The sequence below is a fragment of the Balaenoptera borealis genome (assembly GCF_965194805.1).
Source record: "Balaenoptera borealis genome assembly, chromosome: 1".
Classification (NCBI taxonomy): Eukaryota; Metazoa; Chordata; class Mammalia; order Artiodactyla; family Balaenopteridae; genus Balaenoptera; species Balaenoptera borealis.
The window spans coordinates 149090883-149117946 of NC_138860.1; the positions used below are offsets into that span (position 1 = coordinate 149090883).

The following is a 27064-nucleotide window of genomic DNA, read 5'->3' on the forward strand; positions in this document are numbered from 1 at the left end:
AATCTGATCGTCACTTGTGTGCTTAAAATGCCTCAGTATCTCTTCTTGTATTCAAGTATTAGCAGTAAATCTTGTGCCTCATATGGTAGGCACTGGTGAGTCAGACATGAATACAATGCAGTAGTTGCCCAGTAAGGAGCTCATATCTAATAAACACAATTACAATATACAGTTGGTTCCTGGAAAATGAATACACTTTCAGATATTGATACATCTATCAAACCTAGAGAGACAAGTATAAGTTGCTGTAAAGTACAGTTGTAAACTAATTGAGACCTCCCTTACCCCCCAAAGTGTGATATTTAATGTGACATCTGACTCTGAACTAAAACAAGCATCAGTTCACTGATACTACAAGTTTCTGGAGTGGTGTGTAGTGTTACTAATAGTAGTAACCGTTAGCGTTTATCTGTAGCTGCATGGACTGTGATCTGGGTGTAAATATTAGTGATTAACATCCTGTATGAAAAGATAGGATTTGCATAACTGAAATAACTGAAATAGTTTAACTGACTTCATGATTGAGGGATTTTTGTTTGTTTAATTATAGGTTTTGGGCTGGAGGATAGTTACAAGTATTGTCTGGTCAGTGCTGCTTCTGCCCATCTGTACCACAGTATTTGTCATCTTCAGCAGCATTGATTTATTTCATCCTATACAGTGGCTGTCTGGTAAGTGATACTCAGTTTGGGGAAAACAAATTTACAGGACCCATTTCTCAACATTAAAATCGCATTATGTTTTAAATAATTTATTTTAATTGCTGTATTGACAATGACAAAACATTCACTTTGAGGTATTCTTAAGGCATTCCCTTCCTAACATAGGCCTTTTCACTATATAATAAGATTAGTAGACACATCAGAGACTGTGTAGTATTATCACATGAACAGAAAGATCATTAGAAGACCACATAAATAAAAACCTAATTTTGTTTATTTGTCTCTTCTATTTGGCAGCTTTATTGAGGTTGTGTTTTTAAGGAAGTGAACTATTCCTTTTCTATATTTAAAAATTGTAGGTAGAAAATATGACATACCTTTTTAAAAAGTCTGTCTAAAATTAAGAATACTTTGGGACTCTCTGGTGGTGCAGTGGTTAAGAATCCGCCTGCCAGATCAGGGGACACGGGTTCGATCCCTGGTGCAGGAAGATCCCACATGCCACCGGGCAACTACCTGTGTGCCACAACTACTGAGCCACATGCCTAGAGCCCGTGCTCTGCAACAAAGAGAAGCCACCACAATGAGAAGCCCGCACACCACTACAAAAGAGTAGCCCCTGCGCGCCGCGACTAGAGAAAGCCCGTGGGCAGCAGTGAAGACCCAGTGCAGCCAAAAATAAATTAAATAAATAAATTTAAAAAAAAAAAGAATGATACCCTGGAATCTGATACATGAAATATATTAAAAAAAAATTTCTATATTGTGGCTGATAAGAAAGATGAGAAGAGAGAAAAGGAGGAAAGACTAAGGAACATAGAGTTAAACTGAAAGATTGATGAGGAGGAAAAGATTGGAGCAGGCTAATGTTTCTCCAGATCCTTGGAGATAAAATTAATAAATTCATTAAACTATAACTATTTTATGTTAATAATAGCTACCAATTATTGCTGCCTACTATGTGCCAGGCACCATGCTAAGTACCTTAAATATAATACTGCTTATCCTTCCTACAACCTTGTATAATAATGACGTAGTATCCCTACTTAAATGAGGGAACTGAGACTCAGGTTATAAGTCTGTGCAGAGACACAGGTAGTGAATAACTGAACTAGGATTTGAATATTGGTCTCTGACTTCAAACCTATGTTTTTCCACTCTGCCACACTAGAATTAAAAAAATAAAAAGAGAGAAATGTTCCCAGAGTAGGTTTTGAAGTCTTTAAAGTCTTGCCTAAGGCCTAGAAGCACAAATACTCTTGAAATTCTTTTTTTCCCTCCCTCTCAGAAACAGTAACAATAAATTTCTTTTGCTTTGGAAAGTGGGAAGTATGTTGTTAATTTAATTTTTCTGAAGAAATGCCAATTTTCAAAGAGTTAAAAGCTTTACCCTGTGACCTTTGGAGAGATATTGCTGCTAAAGAGTTAAAGTCATTTTAAGTTTTTTGTTGAAACATATCAATCACTTCTTGGGTGAGTCTCACAGGTCAAATGAAATTAAGCCATTAGCCAGCACAAGGATGGCAAGTATTTCTGTAACCACCTTGCTGCGTCTGCATCACTCATGAGCTGGGCTGTCTAGTTGCAACCTCAGAATATTTCAATATTGTAATCTAGAGCCATTACCGATTGTTCAGTACTGGCACTTGAGATAAACACTTTTTGCCATTTCATGGCCCAAGGGTATCCTAGTATCACTTTCTCTTCAGATTGGATTTGATTTATGCCATTTTTCTCATCAAATATTACTTGTATTCTTAAACTTTTGCATCACAAAGTCTTTACAGAGAAACTATAGTCCTTCCTTCCTTATTTCCAGTCACATGAATCAGTTCTTTCACTCTTTTATCTCAGTATAATGCTTGAGGAGTTTAATTGTGGATACTGAATAAATATTTTTCAATAATTTTGGTCACTGAATTAAAATTTTAAAAATAATTGGTTTCATTATTAAGTCTTAGTCTATTTAACAAACATATGTCCTATTTTTATATCTCTTGTTGATGTTTTTAGGCATAATATATACGTATTTTAAACTTTACCGCATTTTTTAAATGGAATATTGATTGTTGAACTACTCTAAAATGTGAATGTATTAGTATTTCACAGGGACATCATGATTTTTTTTTAATTCGGCTCATTTGGATGATTTATGGATTATGCTATTTCTAGAAATGTTACTTTTTTCTAGCTGTAGGGACTAATTGCATTTATTAAGAAGAGATCTGAAAAATATTATTTACATTTTAAAAAGAAACTGTTGGTATTTTACTAAATGTGGTACTTCTCTGTTTCACGTGATAAAATGTTTGCATATGGTATTATTTTGTCTGATGTTAACATCTGGGTCATCTAAAAGAAATTCTAGTATAATGTTAAAGGACCTGGAACTTGGTCCAGATAACTCGCGCTGTATGTAGTTCTTGAGTTGATGTCCTATAGGACCCATCAGCAGTGTATGAGTAAATTTTTAAATAAAAGATAACTTTTAAAATTAAAATTATAGTTGTGGTTCAAGCCCCTTTTCTATTGCAGTATACTAAACATGACTATATGACTGAATGAACTTACTAATTCATCTCTCTTGTGTTGTAGATTCTTTCAGTGATCTGTATAGTTCCTATATAATCTTTTACCTTCTGCTGCTGTCAGTGGTAATAGTAATAATAAGTATTTTCAATGTGGAGTTCTATACAGGTGAGTTTTCAAATATTAACCATCTTTAAAATATCTGAATTTATTTTACTAAGGGCAGACTCAGTGCATTTTGTATGTGGATGTGTACATCAGAGGCTGTGTTTTATGTCAGAGTTTAAAAAATGTATACAGAATTATTATATATGCTTTGAATGTCTTACCATAAAATTTATTTGACCAATACATTCTCTGTTTTTAAAAAAATAATTAGAACTCTTAGGACAAATATTGGATGATTCCACTTAAATATATGAGGTATCTAGAGCAGTCAAATTCGTAGAGACACGAAGTAGAATGGTGGTTGCCAGGGGCTGGAGGGAGGAGGGAATGGGCAATTGTTTAATGGGTATAGAGTTAATGGGTACAGGGGAGGATGGAAAAGTCTGGAGATGGATGGTGGTGATTGTTGCACAACAATGTGAGTGTACTTATGCCAGAAAACTATACACTTAAAAATGGTTAAGGGACTTCCCTGGTGGCCGAGCTTCCAATGCAGGGGGCGTGGGTTCAATTCCTGGTCAAGGAACTAAGATCCCATGTGCCACGCAGCGCGGCAAAAAAAAAAAAGTTTAAAATGGTACTTTTTTTTAATGTGTACTTTATGACATACAAAAATTTAGACCTTTTAATAATTCACAGCTGGTGTTAAAGTTGTGATTCAGCAGATATATTATACAAATAACTCCTTTATAGAGTAAGAGATCAAGACCAGGTGATTTCTAAGGTCCTTTTCAAATATTGAAGTCTATAATTCTATGGTTTTCCAACAAAATTTAAAGTATCATATGTTTTGCCTTGGGAGAATCACCTGTTAGATTTCAGAGCTTTTTACTTTTTCTCAATTTCTCTCCTTGCTCTTCCTGCCGTTTCAGATTCCTTAAATCTGTCTTGAGGTAAAATGAGAAGCTTTTTCTGATACTTCTGTTTTTCACTATAACATCATTCTTCTTTTTAGCTCTTTAGTACTTCCTTGTTAGATATGGTATAAAATGTCACATTGTTCTCTGGATTTTATAGTACACCCTTTTCCTTTGCTTTTCTAATCCCTCACTACTGGCTGATGGATCTGTTTTTCTATTCAAGCCGTCTACAGAACCCCTTGGTTTACAGCATGTGTTCTTTCACACTGTCCCATGTACCTGGGTCATCTAGATTTAGATGCCAGACAAGGGGTCTCCAGCTAGTCATTCTTTTTTTTTTTTGGCCTCGCCACGCGGCATGCAGGATCTTAGTTCCCTGACCAGAGACTGAACCCGTGCCCCCAGCATTGGAAGCGAGGAGTCTTAACCACAGGATCACCAGGGAAGTCCCCGTCTAGTCATTCTTAAAGCCTGACTAGTCACTTTGGCTCATTCCTTCAACATTCCTTATGTATTACTTTATGCCATGCATTGTGTGGGGATAAGAGGTGTATGGTCCCAGTTTTCCCCAGGGGATCACAATTAATGCTGAGAAAGACAGTAATAAATGGATAGTATGGACGTATATAGAAGCATCATTTACCCAGCATGGGGAGCTTCCTGGAGGAGGTGATGCTTGAACCAAACCTTAAAGAATGAGCTGTGTTAAGTAGACACGGAAGAAAAATGATGTTTTAGGGAAAAGGTGTATCATATAAAAAGGCTTAATGACATGAGAAGGTTTGGTATGTTCAGAGTATGAGTCAGAATATAAGTCAGTTACACAGTAAGTAGGCCTTGTGGGCATTTCTGGTGGGGAGGGGAAGGTGATAGCAGCCTCTTCCCCAAATTGTAAAGCACCTAAGCCCTCTCCCTTTATACTTAATTTTGCACCTCCCCACAATCTCTTGGTGTGTATCAAAAGAAGAATGTGTACAAAGATAGGCCAGGGAACCCTGTGCCAACTGTTTTCAAAAGTCAGCACCCCTCACCTCCCACCACACTTGCTTCCCCCAGCTCACTTCTGAAAACCTTTTAGAATTATCAGAGCGGTATTAGAAATTCCCATGCAAGCATTTATTTTAGTATTCAGTGTTATCATTGTTACCTGGTTTGTGGTTTATTTTTCACAGATGGACTATATATTGACAATTTAAAATGCTGAAATAAGGATAACTTGCTGGAGGGCAAGCACTATCTAAAAATTATTATTGTTTATTCCTTTATGGCAGTGAGGGGAGTGCCAGGGTAGGCACTATTTGAGCTATCAGGAAATCTTAATTAAAAAGAATTGAAAAATGTTAATCATACTATACTTAGGTTTCACCTCTCTAGATCCTTTGGTTTTTCTTTTTCTTTGTGCATCTGTTTGTATTCAGTCGTTTTTCAAATTATTTTAACTAAGAATTTTTAACTTGGTATTTTTCTGTACTATATTTTACATTGACTCTGGGTTTCTTCCTGCCCTTTGGCGTATTTGTGCAAAGATGAGAGGGAATAGTTTAAGTCCTCTAATTTCATATGCTGCAGATTATAAAGCCACAGTCACGTGTTTTGTTTGCAGTTGTGCCTTCCATTCCCTGTTCGAGACTGGCACTGATAGGGAAGATCATTCATCCTCAGCAGCTCATGCACTCCTTTATTCATGCTGCAATGGGAATGATGATGGCTTGGTGTGCTGCGGTGATAACCAAGGGTCAATACAGTTTTCTTGTGGTTCCCTGCACTGCTACTGAGAGGTAATATTACATATATTTTTTCTAAGGGTGCTTGTTTAGTTACTAAGCCCAAAGTGACCTATATACATTAATAGTTTATGGATGTTCTTTACTTTCCGGACTTCAGTAAAAAGTGCTTTTTTACATACATCGAATGTTTTTGATGTTTTATGTTTGTTGAATTCAGCAGTTTTTTTAAACCATTTATTTTGTACAAGGTGCTATGCTAAATGCTGTTGGATTTGTTAGCATGATTCACACATGGACTGTAAGCTCCTTGAGGGTTGAGAACAGTAGGGGATTTAAGACCTGGACACAAATGGATATAATAGGAGAGCAATAGGAATGTATGAGAAATAGGATTTAGTAGGAAGAAAGTGAAATGTGCAGATAAAAGCTCTGGGGGCTCAGAAGGCAGGGAGGGATCCACACATGGCTTCTTGGAGGAGGTGGTATTTCGGTTGGGGTTTGAAGGAAGGACAGTATGAGAAGAATGAAGAAAAAAATTTTTAATAATTAAAAATACCTTCTTCAGTAGAGTACTTTTATAATTTTGAAACTTATACAGTTCTTGAACAGATGGCATTGATGTAAATTTCAAGTTTATATTCTGACTTTAAAAGTCAAAAAAGTAATCTTAAGTTCTCTGTTATCCAGTGACTTTAAGACAGTATTCATGACTGCTACTGAATACTTGATTTCCTTTTATCCCCCAGTTACATTATATAAGGCAAGTTTTTTTCCTAATGCAATAAATTTTCTTTAGTGAAAAGGGTGCCCATGAGGGATTGCCTAGTTATAAGAGCAACACAGAGAGAAGCCCAAAGTTACAGCATCTCTATCAGGTTATAGCCTTTATTTAGAATTCTTCAGTCCAGATGCAATTTACCAACTCATAAGCACCATTGCTTACTGTCACAGGGGACTCTCTTACCCTTACCAGATTTCTGGAGGAGCAGAGCTAGAGCATTAACTAAAGGTCAAGTTCTCATGCATCAGGGAAAAGGGTTTTGTTAATCTTTTGCCCACACTTAACCCCTTTGTTAGAATTTGGGGCATTTCTTAAGTAATTAAGTCAAAGCTTTGCCTTCAGTAAATAATGAGCCTAAAATAGTAATATGTGTCCCTGACTGTTGAATTAATAACCTAACTTTTCCCCTTCAGCTTAGATGGCCCTGCTGCACAAACCTGCTTAAATGAGTATCACCTTTTTTTTCTGCTGGCTGGAGCATTTATGGGCTATAGCTATAGCCTCCTGTATTTTATTAACAACATGAACTATCTTCCATTTCCCATCATACAGGTAAGCTATGATTTGAGCATTACTTTATGTCAGAATTTGGCAGAGTTAAAATTGCCTTGGTGTTTGTATATATAACTGGCATCATCTGATTAATTCAAGATTTGATCAGCAAAACTTAGGACTGATATCCTCAAAATGCCATTTGGAGAGGAGATCTTTGTCTTCATGAGACTTCAGTGTCTGTTTGAGAGCTGCAGTTGCCCTTCCTGCTGCCACTCTCAGAATACCTCTTTGTTCCACTCTTTCCCTCCCTGCTAGGTAGTGGCAGTTGCTGTGACCTAGCAGGGCTGGGGGAGGATGATGATGACATTCATGCAAAGTACCTCTGTGCAGCTGCCAGCTTCTTTTTGAACCTAAGAACCTCATAAGCTTGAGAATGTACAACTAAGTATAGAATATGTCAGTTACTGTCTCAGATCCTTTTCAGAACAAGGCTTGATGTGCATAAATAAAACAGTTTTGACTGGTTTGAGTGGGATAGGTTTTAAAAATTCTACTAGTTTGGTAGGAGCTGTCTCTTCCTCTGGCAGGAGAGAGAAAGATGGGTTGAGATTTTTCCGGTGCCATCAAGGCTTTCCCCAGCCTGTTGCTGCTATTCTTGACTGTGCTATTATTCGCTTCATTCGCACTCTAGGGCATGCTGAGTACTGGGCTTTGGAGCAAAACTGTTAGAACCAGCCCCTTCCCACTAGGACCCAGTCCGGTAGGGAGGGAGGGATATGTAAATAAATGATCTTCCACAAGAGTGTAAGTGTGAGAGTGTGACAGATTAGGATTCTCCTGGTTTAACTAAAATTTTCACATGCCTGTTGCATCCCTGAGAACAATCTGATGAAAATACACCTACTGCAAGGAGATAGTGCTCACAGGATCTGGCCCTTATCTGGATCTGGCCCTATCTCCCTGCAGTCTGTGAGTGTATGAACAAAGAGTCCTATTTACAAATTCTTCACATCTTGTGAAGGTGAATTAAAGCAGAGTGTCAGCTTTGCCACCTCAGAATTTCAAAAGGAGAAAACCCCCCAAAATCCTGTATAGAAATACCCATGGTGAATCAGCTTTGATCCAAACATAGTTAAGAATATAGGAAATGAAGAAAAAAAAAATTAGAGAAAAATGAGATTACCTCCAAATATCTTGCTCCTCCATGGACTTGTGTTGAAAGTAACCACCTATTTAACATCACGGATGTGTAAGAGTGAATGAACAAGGGGAGTCCAGGATTGACAGTACTGATAAATTATTGTTTCTACGATGTACTGTCACATTTGTAAAATTTAACTACTAAATTTTTTGTAATAGCTTTTGATAAAATCTTAGGTTCATTCTTGTGTATTCTTCCAGACCCTTTACTGTACATTTATATATATAGTAGCTATAATACTACATATTTTGTGGGGTGGGGTTTTCATAAATAGTTTTATATTGTACATATTATTCAGTAATTACTTTTTTCATGTAACAGTATGAAAAATCAGATGTTTTTAAAAATCTAGTAATTTTAACCACTTACCATTAGTCCATTAGGTTTTTTTTCTATAAACTTGCCTATGCTACAAAAACCAGTTCTGTTGCCCTTATTTAATTCTTAATGACAGACTGATAGGGAAAAGCAGAACGTTGGCATGGAGTAGGGGACAAAGAAATGGATTAATGCCAAGACTGGCTTGGCAAGTTATATGCCAGCAAGACTATTTGAGAGTATTAAATGAGATAAGATTTATAGAGCCTGGCACATAGTAAATATTTGAATAGGTACAGGGTAGCTCATAGCCAAATCACAGAAGAACCCAACAGGGAATTGAAAAACACTTCAGCTTGGGAGCAAGAAGAGGGTATATTAGCTGTTCTCTGCATATCTACTGAAATGTCTACCTGCTTCCTTAGCCTCTCTGGACCCTTGTGAGTGATGATGGAGGTGAGAGCTGCAGTAGGAATAGTTTAGGGACTATGCCCTTTTTATTGGGGGGTTGAGGTGAGATGGTGGTAGCACCCAGTAACTGCATTGAATAGTGCAATTCCATGTCTTGGACTTTGAAAATATCTGAATAAATCAGGATACTTCAAGCTGTATGGTTAGTGATCGAGCATTCATTTCACCTGGGCTGCTTTTTGTAAGATGCTATGGGAATCTGCAGACGTGGTATGAAGATAAAACCTCTACCTAAGGACTATAATTCTTTGCTGTCCTTTAGCTTCTGAAATCCTTAGAGAAGGATCAGCCTTAATATAAACACAAAAGAGGACCAGAATTTGGGAAATCCATCTTTGGTTCTTTGGGTTTCCTTAGATTCTTTCCAATAATTTAAAAAATATTTTTTCCATTGGCATTTTTAGGGCCGACAACCCTTGTTTCACAAGAAGTGTAATTTTTTCAGGAAAAACATTTCGTATTTTTTCATATTTGATTCTTTTCTCTTAGGTTGTTAGCATTGGAAGGTACCCACTAAGGAACTGTTTAGCTGGTTCAGCCTTCTTATCTCACAGATAATTAGATAGACGAGGCTGACTTAGTGTTATACAGAAAGAGGAAGCACTAGAACTCGGGTCTCCCAATTCTTAGTCTCGTGTCTTCTTCACTACCTCCTATTTTTCTGCAAACAGCATGTGAAAAATTTTAGTGTAGAGGCAGCATACATTATCTTTAAGGTTGCAGGCTCTGAAGCCAGCCTGCCTGCATTAAAATCACAGATTTTTCTTTTGCTAGCTCGTAACACTGGTTAAGTTACTTACCCTCTCTGTGCCTTGGTTTTCCCATCTGTAAGATGGGGATAATAATAGAACCTCCTTCATGGGGTTGTTGTGAGGTTTAAATGGATTAATGCATTTAAAGTGCTTGGAACACTACCTGGTATGTGGTAAGCATCCAAAGAATGTTAGCTGCTATTGTTGTAATTATTATTATGTTTTTTGTACTTACTCCATCTCTGTAGTCCTTACTATAAGTATAGATTGATATTGTTGATTTTCTCATTTCTGATCTCATATCAATGAGATGTTGTATAATGTAAATATTAAATACTTTAACATCTGAAATGGACGATTTTTTTACCTCTGGAATAAACTTTGTCTTTTTATGCAGTGATTATGTTTTATGTGTGGACTGTTATAGTTATGTGCTTGCTTTGGAATAAAAAAGAACCTCTGTTTGAATGTCATTTGTTTCTGGTTTTCTTTTCTTCCACAGCAATACAAGTTCTTGCGCTTCAGGAGGTCTCTGCTTTTGCTAGTTAAGCATAGTTGTATGGAATCGCTGTTCCTGCTTAGAAATTTCTGCATTGTGTATTATTTTCTTGGTAAGAATTTCTGCTTTTTGATACAGTATATGTATTAGCTCACAGCTCAGAAAATATCAAAGCCATTCTTGATTGTATTTATATATTTCCTACAATTGTAGGTATGTGATTAGCCCAGCTGATTGCTTGTTTCGATTAAATGTTTAGATTTAGATTCAAACGTTCAAAGACTAGTTAAGAGAGAATATTGTTATAGAAAATGTGGTATATACATACAATGGAATAATAGTCAACCTTAAAAAAGAAGGAAAGCCTGTCACATGCTACAACATGGATGAACCTTAAGGACATTATACTAAGTGAAATAAGCCAGGCGCAAAATGACAAATACTACATGATTCCACTTATACGAGGTGTCTAAAATAGTCAAGGGACTTCCCTGGTGGTCCAGTGGGTAAGACTCCAGACTCCCAATGCAGGGGGCCCAGGTTTGATCCTGGTTGGAGAACTAGATCCCACATGCATGCCACAACTAGGAGTCTGCATGCCGCAACTGTGAGCCTGCATGCCGCAACGAAGATCCTGTGTGCCACAACTAAGACCTGGCGCAGCCAAAATAAATAAATAAATAAATAAATAAATATTTTAAAATATATAAATAAATAAAGTAGTCAAACTCTTAGAAATAGAAAGTAGAATAGTGGTTGCCAGGGGCTAGAGGGAAGGGAGAAGGGGGAGTTGTTCAATGGACATGGAGTTTCAGTTTTGCAAGGTGAAAAGGTTCTGGAGATCTGTTGTATGACAAGGTGCCATACAGTGTATATACGCTTAAAAGTGGTCAAGATGGTAAATTTTATAATGTACTTTTTACCACATATAAAAATGTATCCTTTAAAAAAAAAGAGAAAATATTGTGTATCATTTAGTCATTACTCTATAAATAACATATTCCTTTTTATAACTTTTTGTAACTTGCTAATACAACAGAAATACCCTGTTGCTAAGGGGACATTGTAGAATTTATTAACATGAATTTTAAGCACAAAGATGCAGTTTATTTAATATAATGAACAGTACAAGCTGAATGGAAAAGCTTAATCTCAATAGCAACACATATTAATATAAACAAAATCCAGCATTCTAAAATACTGTTTTCAGACTGTAACGTTTTCTGGCCCTACCTTTTTCTGTGGATTTTACAAAATTGTTCTATTTGTGCATAGGCCATTCTGTTGTCTACTTTAAAAAACTTTTAGTTTATATAATCCATTTTTCTACATAGCTTTTATAATTGTCATTTTGATGTTAACACTTTGTTGTTTTCTATTAACCTACTGCAATCAGCCTGGATGTTCCCCTGTTGTTGTATCAGTACATTTGGGTTGACATAGCAGCTGTGTCAACATGTCCATGTCAACTATTTCTTCTATAATTCCAGTTATGTTTCATTCAGATTTCATTTCCAGTGTTACCACTTTTCATTTCTTTGTTGCACTTTGGTCTTTTTGGCCAGTTTCCTCTTTCAATTTTTCATTTTGGTAAAATGTCATGGAGATTTATCATGGCAGATAAGGAGGCAACACAACTACATGCTTTGCTGTCTGTGCCAGAACTGAATAACAGACGTGAGTGACTAATCACTAACAGGCTTTGAAAGAAAGGATGTCCATCTGTTATCTACATACTGATTTGTGTACTACTGAAAAGCTAGAATTGCTATATTCAGTTATGCACAGCTAAGGCCACAGTAACTGAAATTTGAATTGTGTTGTTGCGGGCTGGTGTTATTAAACCACAGTAACTGAAATATGTACATGTTGGACCTGTGCAAAGCAAGGACTGCCTGTATTTAGAAATTACTCTCTTTTCCTGCCTATTCCTAATCAAAGTCTAGCATTTTGACTGAGGTCTTGGTGTCTACTTGGTCATCTCATCCACCTCATGTTCCAAAGCATGATTAAGATTTGTTTCATTAACTTTTTATGATTATAGCATGGTATTTTTTCATTTCAGGCCACATTCCCAAAGCTTGGATTAGCACTGCTATGGACCTTCAGTTAGATGAGTAAGTGATCCTGAAAAGTCTAATTTTAATGCTTTTAATTGTCTCCATCCTTTTAGATGTTTGCTACTTTCCAGTTGTTTTATTTAGATTTAACCTTTAAATTTTTAAAAAAATTGCACTCATTTTTGAATACACATAGTTCACATAATTTAAAATTCCAATGGTATATAAAAAGGTGTACGGTGAATCTATTGGCCCCTGTCTCTAGTCACCCAGTTCCTTTCCCCAAAAATAAGCAATGATAATTCCTTTTTTGTTAGATCAGCTTTTATGTAAGTGGATTTCTTGAGTTGCATGGACATACCTCTCTTCTGTTTTTCTCCTCAATAATCATTCTTTGCTATGTTGTGGTAGATAAGCACCATACTGTGGTTTCACTCTAATTTTACCTGTGAGGAAACCAGATTTGAGTCAGGTCACGTGACCAGTTGCAGGTCATAAGTAGCAATGGGGTGGCAGCACTGGGGTTTATTGTTCTAGTTATTCCCTATGCACTTTGCACATAGGCAAAGCTTTAATCTTTATTTAGCGAATAAATGTAAACTCCTCTATTAGTATTTGTTCTTTTAAATATTGGTTATTCCACTGTGATACTTTTGTATGATCTTAACTACTACCACTTTTGAGGAGTGCGAATACTGACATTTATGGATGTTTGAGGTATTATGGTTTCTCCAGTGTAGATTTCAAAAAATTCCTAACTTTTAGGGCTTCCCTGGTGGCGCAGTGGCTGAGAATCCGCCTGCTAATGCAGGGGACACGGGTTCGAGCCCTGGTCTGGGAAGATCCCACATGCCACGGAGCAGCTGGGCCCGTGAGCCACAACTACTGAGCCTGCGCGTCTGGAGCCTGTGCCCCGCGACGGGAGGGGCCGCGATAGTGAAAGGCCCGCGCACCGCGATGAAGAGCGGTCCCCGCACCGCGATGAAGAGTGGCCCCCACTTGCCTCAACTAGAGAAAGCCCTCGCATGAACCGAAGACCCAACACAGCCAAAAATAAAATAAAATAAATAAATAAAGTAGCTATAAAAAAGAAAAGTGCTTTAAAAAAAAAAAAAAAAAAAAAAAATTCCTAACTTTTAAAAGTTGCTAGGTAAAATTTAGTTTTGTCTTCTGCTTAATCACTATATATGAAACCAAATGCGTGGGTCATTTATTATGTTAGCCCAGGTTTTATACTTGGTCAAATGGAAAGAGAAAAATAATAATGGTATTGATAGAAATTTAATATAATACTTTTTTCCTCCTTTCACTTAAAAAATGTTTTGTTTGTATGGCAGTGCCTGATATTCTGGACTTAATGTATGCCAGGCCCTCAGTGATGCTTATTTAAAAGCAGAAAAAAAACTTTATCATCCCCGCCGCCACCCCAACCCCAACTCCAAGGAATGTCAAGTATTACGCTGGGCACTCCTAACATAAACTGTTTTAAATCTCATAAAAGCCCTAAGAGGTAGAATGAAGAGATTATGCCACCATATGGATGAGGAAACTGAGGGTAGGTTAGGTCAAGTGATTAACAAAATCACAACATTTACAAATAGCAGAGCCAGAGGTTCTAGTCCTGTTTTCACAATTGCTAAGTGTGTGATTGTAGGATTATGATGACTTTGCAAATTGAGCTATTCAAGGTTTTGGTAACATTGCCTGCATTCCCTTTATTTAGCATTCTAACAGAGTTTCTTAAATTATTTTAAAAGTAAAGTTTGTTATTTTTAGATAGTACTTTGTGTTCTTAACTACTATGAAACTGTTTATACATATACAGATAGAGCTGAAATCTGGTCCAGGAGAGGTGCTAGTCATGCTGAATGGTTTTTAAGTATCAAGCTACAAAACAACAATAATAAAATTTTACCCAGTCTCTAGGGGAGACTTCTTCCGTCATAGAAAGTGACAGTGAAGATTTGGAATGCAAGAAACTGAGAGCTAGTTTAGGTCTACTCTTCCCTTAAGTCTCCCTTGTGTACTTTATAAGAAGGTATTAGTGAAAGAACTGTACAGGGTACAAAAGGAGAGGAATCTATCACCATTATTATTTAGAAATAGGATTTGTTTGTTTCTCAGTGTGGGGCCTCAGGTCTCTTAAATGCTTAGATTGTATTTTTCCTACAGGATTAAATAGTAATTTCTGCTTTCATAGGCAGTTTCATAGGCCTCTTGACACTGTGAGTGGCCTCCTGAATCTCTCATTACTCTACCATGTCTGGCTCTGTGGTGTCTTTGTCCTGATGACTTGGTACATCTCATGGATACTCTTCAAAATCTATGCCACGGAGGTTAGTATTGAGTTTTTTGTCAGTACTTTTCTGTTTTGGAGTGCAGAGGTTTATTTTTAGTAGAGCACTGATCAGCATGTTGTTGTGCCCAAAGTCATTTTGAGAAGTTGGGTTTTGGTTTTTCTTCTGAGATTTCATAAGGCATATATCTTTTGTAACCATCATTTATTTGTATTTTTTTCTGAGGAACAGTGTTAGTGTTCTTAATGTTTGAAAACTAAACTGAATGAACTGTTAGTGGTACTTACTATGTTTTATCTATAGTGTAATTCTCTTCTGAAAGTTTCCATTTCTCTATTGAGCATATACTAGATCGGCCTCAATTTTTAATTAATTTTACATGCTATTGGTATAGATACTATTGATCAGTATTAAAATATTTAAATATAAGGAAGGCAACAAAATACTTGTTCTTTGAAGGAACTTTTTAAAATTTATGTTGAAGAAATGATTTTAAATGAGTAGGAATTGCATTGTCTTCATCATCCAAATGTTTGTCTTAGAAAATGAGTGTTTCTGTTTTATTTTACCATCTCTGTAGGTTTGTACCCTTCAGTGACTTCAGAGAATTTTTGTTTCTTAAATTTGTTTCTATTATTGGAAGCCAGAGATCTAGTAAAATTGGGAAAGTAACATGTTAGAAGGTAGTGTATTTGGGTATATGTAATTTTAATGCAATCTGTTTTTGCAAGGAACACTAAAGATATTAGTTTGGTTGTATTGTCTCCTTTATAATAAATTTCAAATAGTGCTAATTTACTGAATGTAATTAAGTCATGAAAATAATCATTCCATAGTCTTTATATTTGATTATATTTGATAGGCTCATCTGTTCCCTGTTCAACCACCATTTTCAGAAGAGTCATATGAATGCCTCCCGAAAGTTTTAAACAGCAATCCTCCCCTCATCATAAAGGTAGCAGAACTATGCATTTTGTGTCTTTACACAGTCATCTCTAACTTATCTTATGGAATAGACTTAATATTCGCATAATTAAGTATTTCGATATATTTTTTGAGGGCCTAGAATATTCTAATACTGTAAAAAGTATTGTAAAAATCACCTACCTGCTACATTGAATGCTGTTTACTTTTTCAGTTTTCATTCCAAGTGACTAAGATGCAAGTATATATATTGCAACGTATGTGTATAAGCTAGACTAATTCTATATTTAGGAGAGATATAAAAATATTTCAAGCATGAAATATAATGATATACAACCATATACATTAGCTTTTCACAAATTCCTCATGGTAGCAAAACAAAACACTGATTTTTTTTTTTAATCATTGATTTAAGGTATATTTTCACTCATATAGAATTGTTGGCTGTTAGTGATCAAAGGAAGTACTTGATAGTGTGTACATATTCAATGAACTCTCTAAAATTTGAGTAATGATAATAATCCTAAAACAAATTTTAATCAAAAGAGTCTAAAGAAGTTGCAATAAGTTTATAAATCAACCTAAGTGAGAATAAATTGTTTTGATTTAAATTTCATTTTGAAATTTTAAAAGTAGAACTACAATATATGTGATCTTGTTAAGAAGTCATAGTACTTAAAAAAGAATTAAAATAGAACCTAGAGTTTGGATTACACTCTAGAAAAGTTGTAAACTAATAAGAAAATGACCCGTTAAGGTTCTGATTACCTTTAAATATCAATTATGACTAATTTATTAGATAAACAAAAATATCAGTCACTCATTTGGTTATTTAAAAGATCTGTATTTACTGGGCAGATGTTAGTCACTGCTAGTTGCTTAGGGTGTAATGATGAATAAGACAAAGCACAGCCTAATGGAAAAGGCAGATACACAAAATAATGAAAATTTACTGTGGTAAGTGCAGTGGGAACCACTTACTGTGCTTGGGACCAAAGCAAGAAACCTTCGCAGAAGGGATGGTGTCTTGAATGATGAGTAAAGTGGTTTGCCAGGGAACAAAATGAATATTTTGAGTAAAAAAGTACAGCGTATGTTGTGTATCTGCTGTGTGCTGGGCACTACTTGTGGACGTGGCAGTGAGCAAGACGTTGTCCCTGCCTCACTGTTTAGTGGGTGGAACCAGGTGAGACAAGTAAGCAGGCAGTTACAATAAATTATGGTAAGTACCACGGTTGAGAGCTGTGTGAGTATATGTTTTTGCCGGGGAGGCCAGGGAAGTTCCAGGAGGAAGTGGTGTTTTAAGTTTCCCACTATAAGGTGGGAAGGAACACAGAGAGTTCCGTAGTTCCTAGGTAGCTGGAGCCCACAGTGACTAGGGTAGCCTACAGAGGGTAGAGGCAAGAAAGTTCTGGAAGTCTAGAAAGGAAGGTTATGGTTCTGAAAAGCATTTCCTTCATGAAAAATTTCAACTGATTTCCCCTTAGATACGTAGTATTGAGCCCCATTCATAAATAAGATTTTATATAGAGGTTAAAAAAATTAAATAGTGTGTATTTTTTTCCCTTTCAGTATTTGGCCTTGCAGGACCTGATGTTGCTTTCTCAATATTCTCCTTCACGAAGACAAGAAGTTTTTAGCCTTAGCCAGCCAGGTATTGCTAAAAATAATAGACCTAATAGGAACTGAGTATGTGTGTGCAGAAAGTGTTCCACTTAAAGTTTTTTGTGAAATAGATGTATTTATTAAAATATCACACATCATTAAGTATCACACATATTTAATAATACTTCCATTAAATGAAGTATTGATTTAAATATTATACAACTGTTTGCATTGCTGTGGTTAGAAATTATATTTCCAGGAAAAGTATTTTTAAATTTTTATATTATTTCCTTCTGCCCCCTCATTCCCTTCACCTGAAGAAATTATGAGGTAGGTTGACAGTTTTAGAGCAGAAAAGTACAGTTTGAGAATCCCAGAAGTTTTAATGCTGTAAGGGGTCTTAAAAAGCAGATGGTTTAATCCTTATGGAGGACCTAAGTCTCAGAGAGATTGAAGTGGCTTAATGAAGTTAATGTCAGAGTTGGAATAAGAAATTCTGTCATTTGACTCTTAAGTGCAGAGCTCCCTCTTCCTGCCATGCTACTTTGCCTTCCTTTTTAAAAAAAAAGTGAAAAGAAATTATCAATAGACTTGATGGTGATAGGCCCAAGGACACTCTTGGCAACTCTGAAACACTTCTTCATTGTTACTTGCCGAGCTCCTCCAGACTGCAGCTGGGCCAGTAGTGCTCTGCCTTGTTCCTGGAGGGAAAGCCTTCCAGCCCAGCACCAGTGGGGACAGAACCTGGGTAGCTTTACATCTCTCTAATAAGCTCTTCATCTTTTTGCCAAACTCGCCAATTCCCACATTATAAAATAAACGTATAGTTACATGTTACATGGAAATAAAGTCCAGTTATATAAAAGTATAGATAATTGGAGCCACTCTCCTTTTGGTAGTATGAAAAATCCAGTGCTGATGCTGTGGAAAATTAACTGTAGCAATACTTTTCTAGCAGACTGAGGTTTACTTAAGAATTCTCTATGCACTAAATGTTTTCACAAGATATTCAAGTAAACCGTACCAGGGTGGCATGTTCTCTGCAAGAGAACATATTATTAAAATGTAACTGGTCATAGAAATAGAGATGAGATTTGTGGTTACCAGAGGCAAAGGGTGGGGTCAGGGGAACTAGATGAGGGCAGTCAAAAGGTACAAACTCCCAGTTATAAGATAAATAAGTACTAAGGATGTGATGTACAACATGATAAATATAATTAACACTGCTGTATGTTATATATGAAAATTGTTAAGAGAGTAAATCCTAAGGGTTCTCATCACAGGGAAAATTTTTTTTTCTATTTCTTTAATTTTGTATCTATAAGAGTTGATGGATGTTCACTAAACTTACTGTGATAACCATTTCATGATGTATGTAATTCAAATCATTATGCTGTATACCTTAAACCTAATACAGTGCTGTAGGCCAATTATATCTGAAAACTGGGAGAAAAAAAAATGTAACTGGACCATTACATAGTTCCTTACTGGTCCTGCGATACAGCGGTATAAAACATCCTGGGGGGCTTTCCTCGTGGCTCAGTGGTTAAGAATCCGCCTGCCAATGCAGGGGACACGGGTTCGAGCCCTGGTCTGGGAAGATCCCACATGCCGTGGACAACTAAGCCCGTGCGCCACAACTACTGAGCCAGCGCTCTAGAGCCCGCGAGCCACAGCTACTCAAGCCGTGCGCCTAGAGCCCGTGCTCTGCAACAAGAGAAGCCACTGCAATGAGAAGCCCGCACACCTCAACGAAGAGTAGCCCCCGCTCACTGCAACTAGAGAAAACCCGTGTGCAGCAACAAAGACCCAACGCAGCCAAAAATAAATAAAGAAATTTTTAAAAAATAATTTAGGAAAAAAAAATGTCCTGGGGCCTATTGATGGAGTATTTTGTTTGTTTTCAGGTTAAGTGGTATTCCTCTTAAGTTGTAACTTGGAAGAAAGATTTAAGGAGGGACCTAAGTGAAGAGAGAATGATTGTTTAATGCCCAGGATGGAGAAACCAGTTTTCAGTGGACTCCTCTGCTATTCTCAACGCACAGTTGATTTTTACATGACAGCTATTGGAGATAAAGGTTTTAGAAAATCAAAAGATAATGAGAATTAAGGGAATTTTTAAGAGTGTGGATCACAGTAGTTTAAGTTAAATAATAAGATAGCAGATACATAAACACTCAGTATAAAGTATGATCACTGTCAAATAGTGTGTCATTTCTATAGATGTAATAGCAAATAGGGGCTCTTTTGCAAATGAAAATGTAAGGAAGCACAGTGGGTGAGCCACAGCGATTTAGAGGTCACTGGGGGCCATGGGGTGCCTCTCAGTAGACACGTTCATTGTCTTAAGTCTTCAGTCAGTTTAGTACTGCTAGTGAAGTAACCTGGGTCTTTTTCACTGAAACCGTGCAACAGTGTTTGGATTTATTTTAGCAACCAATTTGAGAGTGGGTTTTTTTAATGGTAAAATAGCAAATATTTGCTTGTAGACTTTTAGGAAAATTATTTCATCCAAATATTTATTGAACTCCTGCTGTGTATTAGATGGCATGAGTATAAATGGTAGCTTGACTGAGAAAAGTGGGCCCTGATGCAAAGTGTAATATAGCATTTCTTGTTGATTTTTCTCCCCATTTTGAGAGGAGACTATAAGATTATCTACATTTTAAAAGCTGGTATTTGGACCTCCTAGGTGGACATCCCCACAGTTGGACAGCCATTTCAAGAGAGTGTTTGAATCTTTTAAATGATATGACTCAGAAACTTGTACTCTATCAAGAAGCTGCTGCTACAAATGGGAGAGTGATGTCTTCATCCTACCCAGTGGAACCTAAGAAATTGAATTCTCCAGGTAACTCCTTATACTACTAAGAGAGGGGAAAGCACTTACATTTTATTTCCTAAGAAAGTTAACAGTAGTTAATCTAAGGATATGTATATAAGTGTGAAGTATATATTTTTAGGGAAAATTGATCCAATATATGGGATATTGTACTGAATCAAGAAAAAGGCCTGGGTACCAACTGAAAAAATTAAGTCCAGTGTGGTGGTGGTGGTGTTAAAAAGGCTAACAAAATGTTGATCATCAAATAGAGGACTTCAGCTTACTGTAGTAGAGAGCCAGGTGAATCTTTACAGGTAATACTGGATGCTGCTGTGATTGCAGTATCCCAGAGATAAAAAGTTCCTGGGCAGTGCCCAGAGAGGAGCAACTGCAATGACTCGGTGATTTGGGGATGGGGGCATCCACATTCATTGTTTTAAGATAGCTTGATATAATGTTTGAAAGATGAAAGCTGAGAGGAAGAAGTACAGGTGGAGGAACCTATGCTATTTCACAAAACACCTTAAGTAGACAATACCTAGGAATGTAAGACTGATAAAAAGACTTAATGTTCCAGTGCCTTTTGGAGCCAGGCATTTAATGAAAATGGGCAGAACTGTCTGGGTGAGGACTGTGGTAAACTTGAGAGCACAGTCTTCATCTGAAATGGGAAGCTGTGGGTTACCTTCAGTCCATTGTTCCCATGTGGGAATTTGGACCCAGTATCTGAACTTCTGGGCTTTTTTTTTCTTTTAAAGAGAAGCCTGAAGAAGTTTTGGGGAAAATCTACCACTTTTAAACATTGGCACCTAATCTTGATATTTAAAAAATCACTTTATGGGCCAAAGCAAACACATCTCTGTCTTTGACTTCATTACTCTGCTGGGGTCATAGACCAAAAACTAAGAGATTACAAAAGAAAAGTGATTTAGATAAGTTCATGAATGTCAGATTTTAGAAGATTCTGGAGTGTTTCAGATGTTCTTAGCATTCAGATTAGCATTTATTTATTCAGCAAGTATTTATTGAATGCCTGCCATGTACCAAGCACTGTGCTAGAAGCCAAAGAGTTGAAAATGAAAAAACATTCTTGGAACTGACCTTTTAGTGGGAGGCACACAAATAATGACAAGACAGTGTAACTGCTTAAAGGAAGTCTGTCAAAAGGAGTCTGAATGGGTAGGATGATGTTTGATAATGAAAGGAGTTGTTTAAATTTTATCCTTTAGATGTGGCACTGTTAGAGAATTTTGAGTAGCTGTAGTTACATCAAATTAGCATGTTAGAAAGATCATTGTAATTCTGAGTTGGGGGAGATCCTGGGCCAGACCAAATATGGATTATTCATTATTTTAAATGGTTGTCATATCCCATCACTCAGTCAAAATTTGCCTCTAATTTTGAGGAGTAACTGCAAAACTTAAAAACCCCAATCTTAATTTGTAAATTGATTCTCCAAATATTCGTTATTGCCATTAACCCTTAAAAAGTTATGTCACAAAAATTTGGTACTTTAAATGTTTGATGTCTTATGCCAGTTTTATTAAAAAGATAGAATACTAGTATAATTTATTTGTCTTTGTGCCTTGTACTGGAGTGGCAGAAAGATGTTGTTCTATTTTTGTACAAGAGACTCTCTAAATTGGTACAGTTATGAGATAATTTTTGAAGAAGCTGTTTACAGATCAGATTTGTAGGCAAATTAGTCTCTGGTGTGACTTCTGTTAACTTGAAAGAACTCTGGGGAAAATGGAATAAGGTTAGCACTCTCTCTTTCTGTACATTTTCACACTGTAGATTTGATTCAGCCAAGTAATAGTTACAGTAAGAACATGCAGTAACCCTGGGCATATTCTAATGCAACAAGGTTGTTGCCATCTGAAAAAAAAGTGTAAGTTGATAGGTTCACTCAAAGCAGCTTAGAGTTAGAAAAATTGACCTTGAAGATGAAGATACCTGTTTAGAGAAAAAAAACAGGGGCTGTACCAACCTGACAGAAAAAGATGTATAAAGCTCCTTGAGTGGTCACCAAGTTGCAGTAGTAAAATCTGGATGTTGAGAATGTAAACCTAAATGGAAAAAATCTACTGAACCTTGGTTAAATGAGTTAAACAAAGAATTGAGATGTGTAAGATTTGAGAACCTCCACAGTGGCCTGCTTTGATCAGGTTGCCTCTTCAGCACTGGATCTGTTCTTTTACAGAAGAAACTACTTTTCACACCCCAAAATCTAGCCAGATGCCTCGGCCTTCAATGCCATCATTAATTAAGACGTCGCTGTTCTCCTCAAAATTGTCTGCACCTGATGTTGCAAGTCCCCTGGCGACCCCATTTGGCTCTAGTGTAGTGAATCGGATGGCTGGGATTTTTGATGTAAACACGTGCTATGGGTCACCTCAGAGTCCTCAGCTTACAAGAAGAGGGCCAAGATTATGGACTTCGGCTTCTGGTGAGGACTATTTATTTTCTAAAATTTGAAATGTCATAGTTGCAGAGAATCAGGCTAAGTTTTCACCTTCTTGGGTTTTTTTTTTTGTAGGTCAGCAAATGACTGAATATTCTAATCCTTCTCCATCTACCTCTGTTAGTGCTGAGGGTAAGACAGTGAGACAGCCCAATGTGATTTATTCATGGATTCAGAATAAACGTGAACAGGTAGGATGATATGGGTATAGGATTTATAGTTACATGTAACACTGAGAGAATCAAGGATCTCACTTAAGTAAGCCATTAGGAATAAATAGGACTTTGGGGATGCTTAATGTATTAAGTTGACCCATATAAAATTGCCAGTATTTGACTGGTTTTGAGTTATAGAAATTGCAATTTCATTTGGCTTAACCTAATACAGTGCCTTTGATCTGTGAATTCTTTCATTCAAGAGATATTTATTGAGTTCTTCATATATATAGGGTGTGGTTTTAGGTATTGGGAAAACAGCAAAGAAAAGTCCCTGACCATATGTTTACATTCTAGTGAAGGGAAAGAGGTGAGCAAGCAAGTGTATTATATTTCTTTGAATATAAAAGATACAGTTTGTGCTTGAACAACTCGGGTTTGAACTGTGTGTCCACTTATATGTAGATTTTTTTTCAGTAGTAAATACTACAATACTACTCGATCGCAGTTGGTTGAATCCACTGATGTGGAACTGTGGATACAGAGGATGGACTGTAAGTTATAGGTGGATTTTCAACTGCAAGAGGGTCAGTGTCCCTAACAACCGAGTTTTTCCAAGGGTCAACTGTACTATTAATTGTAAGACTTACTTTACGTACTATTAAGAAAAAAAAAGTTACCAGTTAAACTGTGACATGCTATTGACTATAAGATGCATCCTGATATGTCATGTGCAAAATATGACAAATATATGTCTTAAAAGGGAAGAAATTTGATGTCTTACATGCTATATAGAAAAATAGAACAGGTAAAGGAGACCAGTACCTAGGGGAAGAGAGTACTATTTTATGTGGTGTGATCAGGGGCCATTTCATTGATAGGGTGACTCTTGATCAGAGGCCTGAAGGGAGGGCAGGGAACAGCAAAATGCAAAGGCCCTCACGTGGGAGTAGGATTGGCTTGCGTGAGGAAGGGTGTGGACACTAGTGTGTCCAGAGCAGAGTGAGGGGAGAGTGGTAGGTGGGTGGTGAGATAAGACAGGTAGCAGGCACCCAGAGCTCATCAGGCCCATTAGCCGTTGTAAAGACTGACATTTTCTCTGAATGTGATGGATAGCCACTGCATGGTTTTACCCACAAGAATGACATGATGTAACTTTACATTTTGAAAAGTGCTGCTGTGTTGAGACTAGATCCTCAGAGGGCAGGAGTGGAAGCAGAGGGACAGTAGTAAAGCTGTTAAAGTAATCTAGGGGGAGACGATGGTATCTGTGACCAGAGTGGTTGTGGTGGAGACTAAAATGTGATCAAGGTCTGGATATATTTTGAAGGTAGATGTAATAGGACTTGCTTATGGTTTGGTTGTGGTGTGAAAGAGTCAGTGTTGATTCTGAAGTTTTTGGCCTGAGGATCTGAAATAATGTAGTTGCAGTTTATTGAGTTGCAATTTACTGATGATTCTGGAAGAAGAGATTTGATAGAGGTAAGGTAGGGAAATCATGAGTTTGATTTTAGACATGTCAATTTTGAGATACTTACTAGACAACCAAGTGAAAATACTGAATAAGATATTAGACATAACATCTGGAGTCTAGGGGAAAGTCCAGGTTAGGAATGGAATTTTGGAAGTCATCAGAATATAAAAGCCATGAGACTCCGTGAAAATTCTTGGGGAATATAGATATAGAAGAAGAGAGATGCAAGAACTGGGACCCTCTAATGACGAGGTCTGGGAGATGAGAAGGAGTAGCAAAGGAGCACCGTTGAGGTGAGAAAGAACCAAGAAGAGGGTGTTTCAGACAGAAGTGAGTGTCAGAGATGATGCTGATAGGTAGCATGAGACTCAAACTAAGAATGAACTGTTGCGCTAGAAATGTGGAGGTCACTGAGTACTTGACAAGAGCTACTGGGTGGAGTAGAGGGGATGCACACCTGATTGGCGTGGGTTCAGGAGAGACTGGGAGAGGAATTGGAAACCACAAGAAAAGCTAGATCTTTCAAGGAGTTTTGCTATAAGGGGAACAGAGAAATGGGGTAGTAGCTGGGAGGAGTTGAGCGGTCAAAGAAGGGTTTTATTTTTTAGGATGGGAGAAATAATATGTTCATTGATAGAATGATCAATTAATAGAGAGGGCAGAACTGAAGGCATTTTACAAAACTTCAGGATCCCATATGGCTCTATATGCCATAAGTACTGCTATGTCATGAATTTACTTTCAAGTCAGTTGGGGTATGTAGCTTTTAGCTTAATATTAAAAAAATTGTTTTCCCTGTAAATGTCAACTAGTAGAAAACCACTTCATGTCTTAAGATCTTTTTTTTTTGGTAGGGGAAACATGCTCTTTTTTGGTGTTAAGAGGTAAAGGGTAAGACAGTTGTAGAGAACTGAGAAAGAATATGGTCTTAGAAAATATCACCAGAACCACTTAGAGTTCCTTTTTTATTATGACAGGGCTTTAATTTGAGGGCTAGACATGTGTACATGAGAATGCAATTTAGGTTAGATGGCCTGTCTTTGTTTTCCAGTTTATAGTACAAAGGTATTTACTTACGTGGTTTACCTTAAATACTGTTCTTTCTTTGTAAGATGTGAAGTGTTTCATTTAAGTTAGTGTCAGGAAGAACCTGGAAATGTGTAATATTATATTTGAGTAGAATTGCAAAATGTGCATGTGTTAATTCTTCCCTTTTTCCAACTCAGATTAAGAATTTCTTATCAAAACGGGTGCTGATAATGTATTTTTTCAGCAAGGTAAGAATGTGTAGTTATAGCATTGGGAATGGGGGGAGAGGAAACAAAATAAGAATGAAGTAGCAGGTAGGATTTGACTTCTAAATATTTAGCTTGATCCTAGCAAGCCAAACAGCTTTGCATCATGCTTCACTAAACCTCCCTTTTAACAGTAGCTGCCCTAGACACACATCTCACCTTAGTGGCTTCCTGAGGCTTGGCTCTAGTTGACCTTCTGAGTTTCTTGGCTGCAGGCAGCTTTGTGCTGATATGTAGCCCCTTGCTGCAAAATGAGCAAATCCATGGTGATGCTTCATGGCTCATTGTCCTGCTAACATCTTTATGGCCAATTTGGTGTTCAGAAGAGAGATGACTGGGTTAGATTGCAGACGTTAAACTTGGGTTGGATAAAAGTTGTAATTCAGACCACAAACTAAATGACTTTCCAACTTGTCTGTCAGCTGCCCCAGCTGCTGTAGGGGAGTAAATCTCAATGGTAGAAGCTAAAAATTCATTCCTGTTTTCACTGCTACAGCTGTTGTGTGTCAGTTAATCCTTTGATGAGGAAAACCTTGCCCATTTGTAGGGGAAAGAATTTTTGTTTTAATTATTTTAATCTAGCTTCTCTCTTTCTGCAGATATTGTAGTATTAACTAACAGTGCACTCAGTTAATGCCTTCAAGTGAAAGTCTGCATTGGCGTACATTCCTCATTTTTATTCTTTGGGAGTCATACTCTGGTGGGGAGAGAGAACTCAGTAACTCTGATAGAATATAGATACACATAGCAGAGAATCCTTTCAAGTTCTTGAAACTGTTTTTTCACTGTGGTGGCAGGGAGGATCCACCCAACTAGCAATAAGGCTATCCATTAGAGCCCTGGTTAAACTATCAGACCCCTGAGGAAGGTGTCTCGTCTTCCACCAAGAGGAAGAGGAGTTGTCTGAAGTTTTACTTCAGAGCTTTGTTTCAGAAGGATGGGAAGAAAACTTACCCTTTTGTCTTCTGTATGCCATGCATGCTTTTTTCACTTAAGTTCCCTCATTTAATTCTAACAGCATTCCTGTGAGTTGTCTTTTTGTCCTCATTTTACAGATAAGGAAACCTGAGGCTCAGAGGGGTCAAGTAGCTAGCCTAAGGGCACATAGCCAGTAAGTGGCAGAGCAGACGCTGAACAAGATAACATCTCCTTTTTCCTTGGAAGTGAACGGCTGCTTTTGATTCTAATTTTGCAAGTGGATCTATTGTATGATAAGGAGTTGTAGACACTGCTACTTAATGTTGGGACATGTAACATGCTGTTGTACTTAGTAGGCTTCATTGGGTGCATTATGAAATCCACCATTTACACGGGCCAGTTATTGCTCCATGCCACAATACCTTGCTGTATTAAAGAAGGTTGGGTTGTTTTTCTTTGCAGTGGGATCGAGGGTAGACAATTTAAGAGAGGTAATATGTATTTAGGCAGTTCTTTTGTTTTAAAAAAAAAGCATTCTTAACCCTTCTCTTAAGTGTTGAATATATTTATTATTTATTCAACTCT

At 37.1% G+C, this 27064-nt stretch overlaps 1 protein-coding gene across 1 annotated transcript in view; it reads left to right on the plus strand.

Annotated features, from left to right (window-relative positions):
• NDC1 (NDC1 transmembrane nucleoporin) overlaps nt 1-27064 on the plus strand; it is a 50688-nt gene that overhangs the window by 4784 nt on the left and 18840 nt on the right. Inside the window, exons 2-14 of the mRNA XM_082357062.1 lie at nt 551-671; nt 3258-3359; nt 5823-5997; nt 7141-7279; nt 10467-10575; nt 12529-12580; nt 14724-14859; nt 15683-15775; nt 17317-17398; nt 20042-20200; nt 22377-22622; nt 22713-22828; nt 25493-25543. Coding sequence (XP_082213188.1) covers nt 551-671; nt 3258-3359; nt 5823-5997; nt 7141-7279; nt 10467-10575; nt 12529-12580; nt 14724-14859; nt 15683-15775; nt 17317-17398; nt 20042-20200; nt 22377-22622; nt 22713-22828; nt 25493-25543 — 1581 coding nt within the window. The remainder of the gene's footprint in view (nt 1-550; nt 672-3257; nt 3360-5822; nt 5998-7140; nt 7280-10466; nt 10576-12528; nt 12581-14723; nt 14860-15682; nt 15776-17316; nt 17399-20041; nt 20201-22376; nt 22623-22712; nt 22829-25492; nt 25544-27064) is intronic.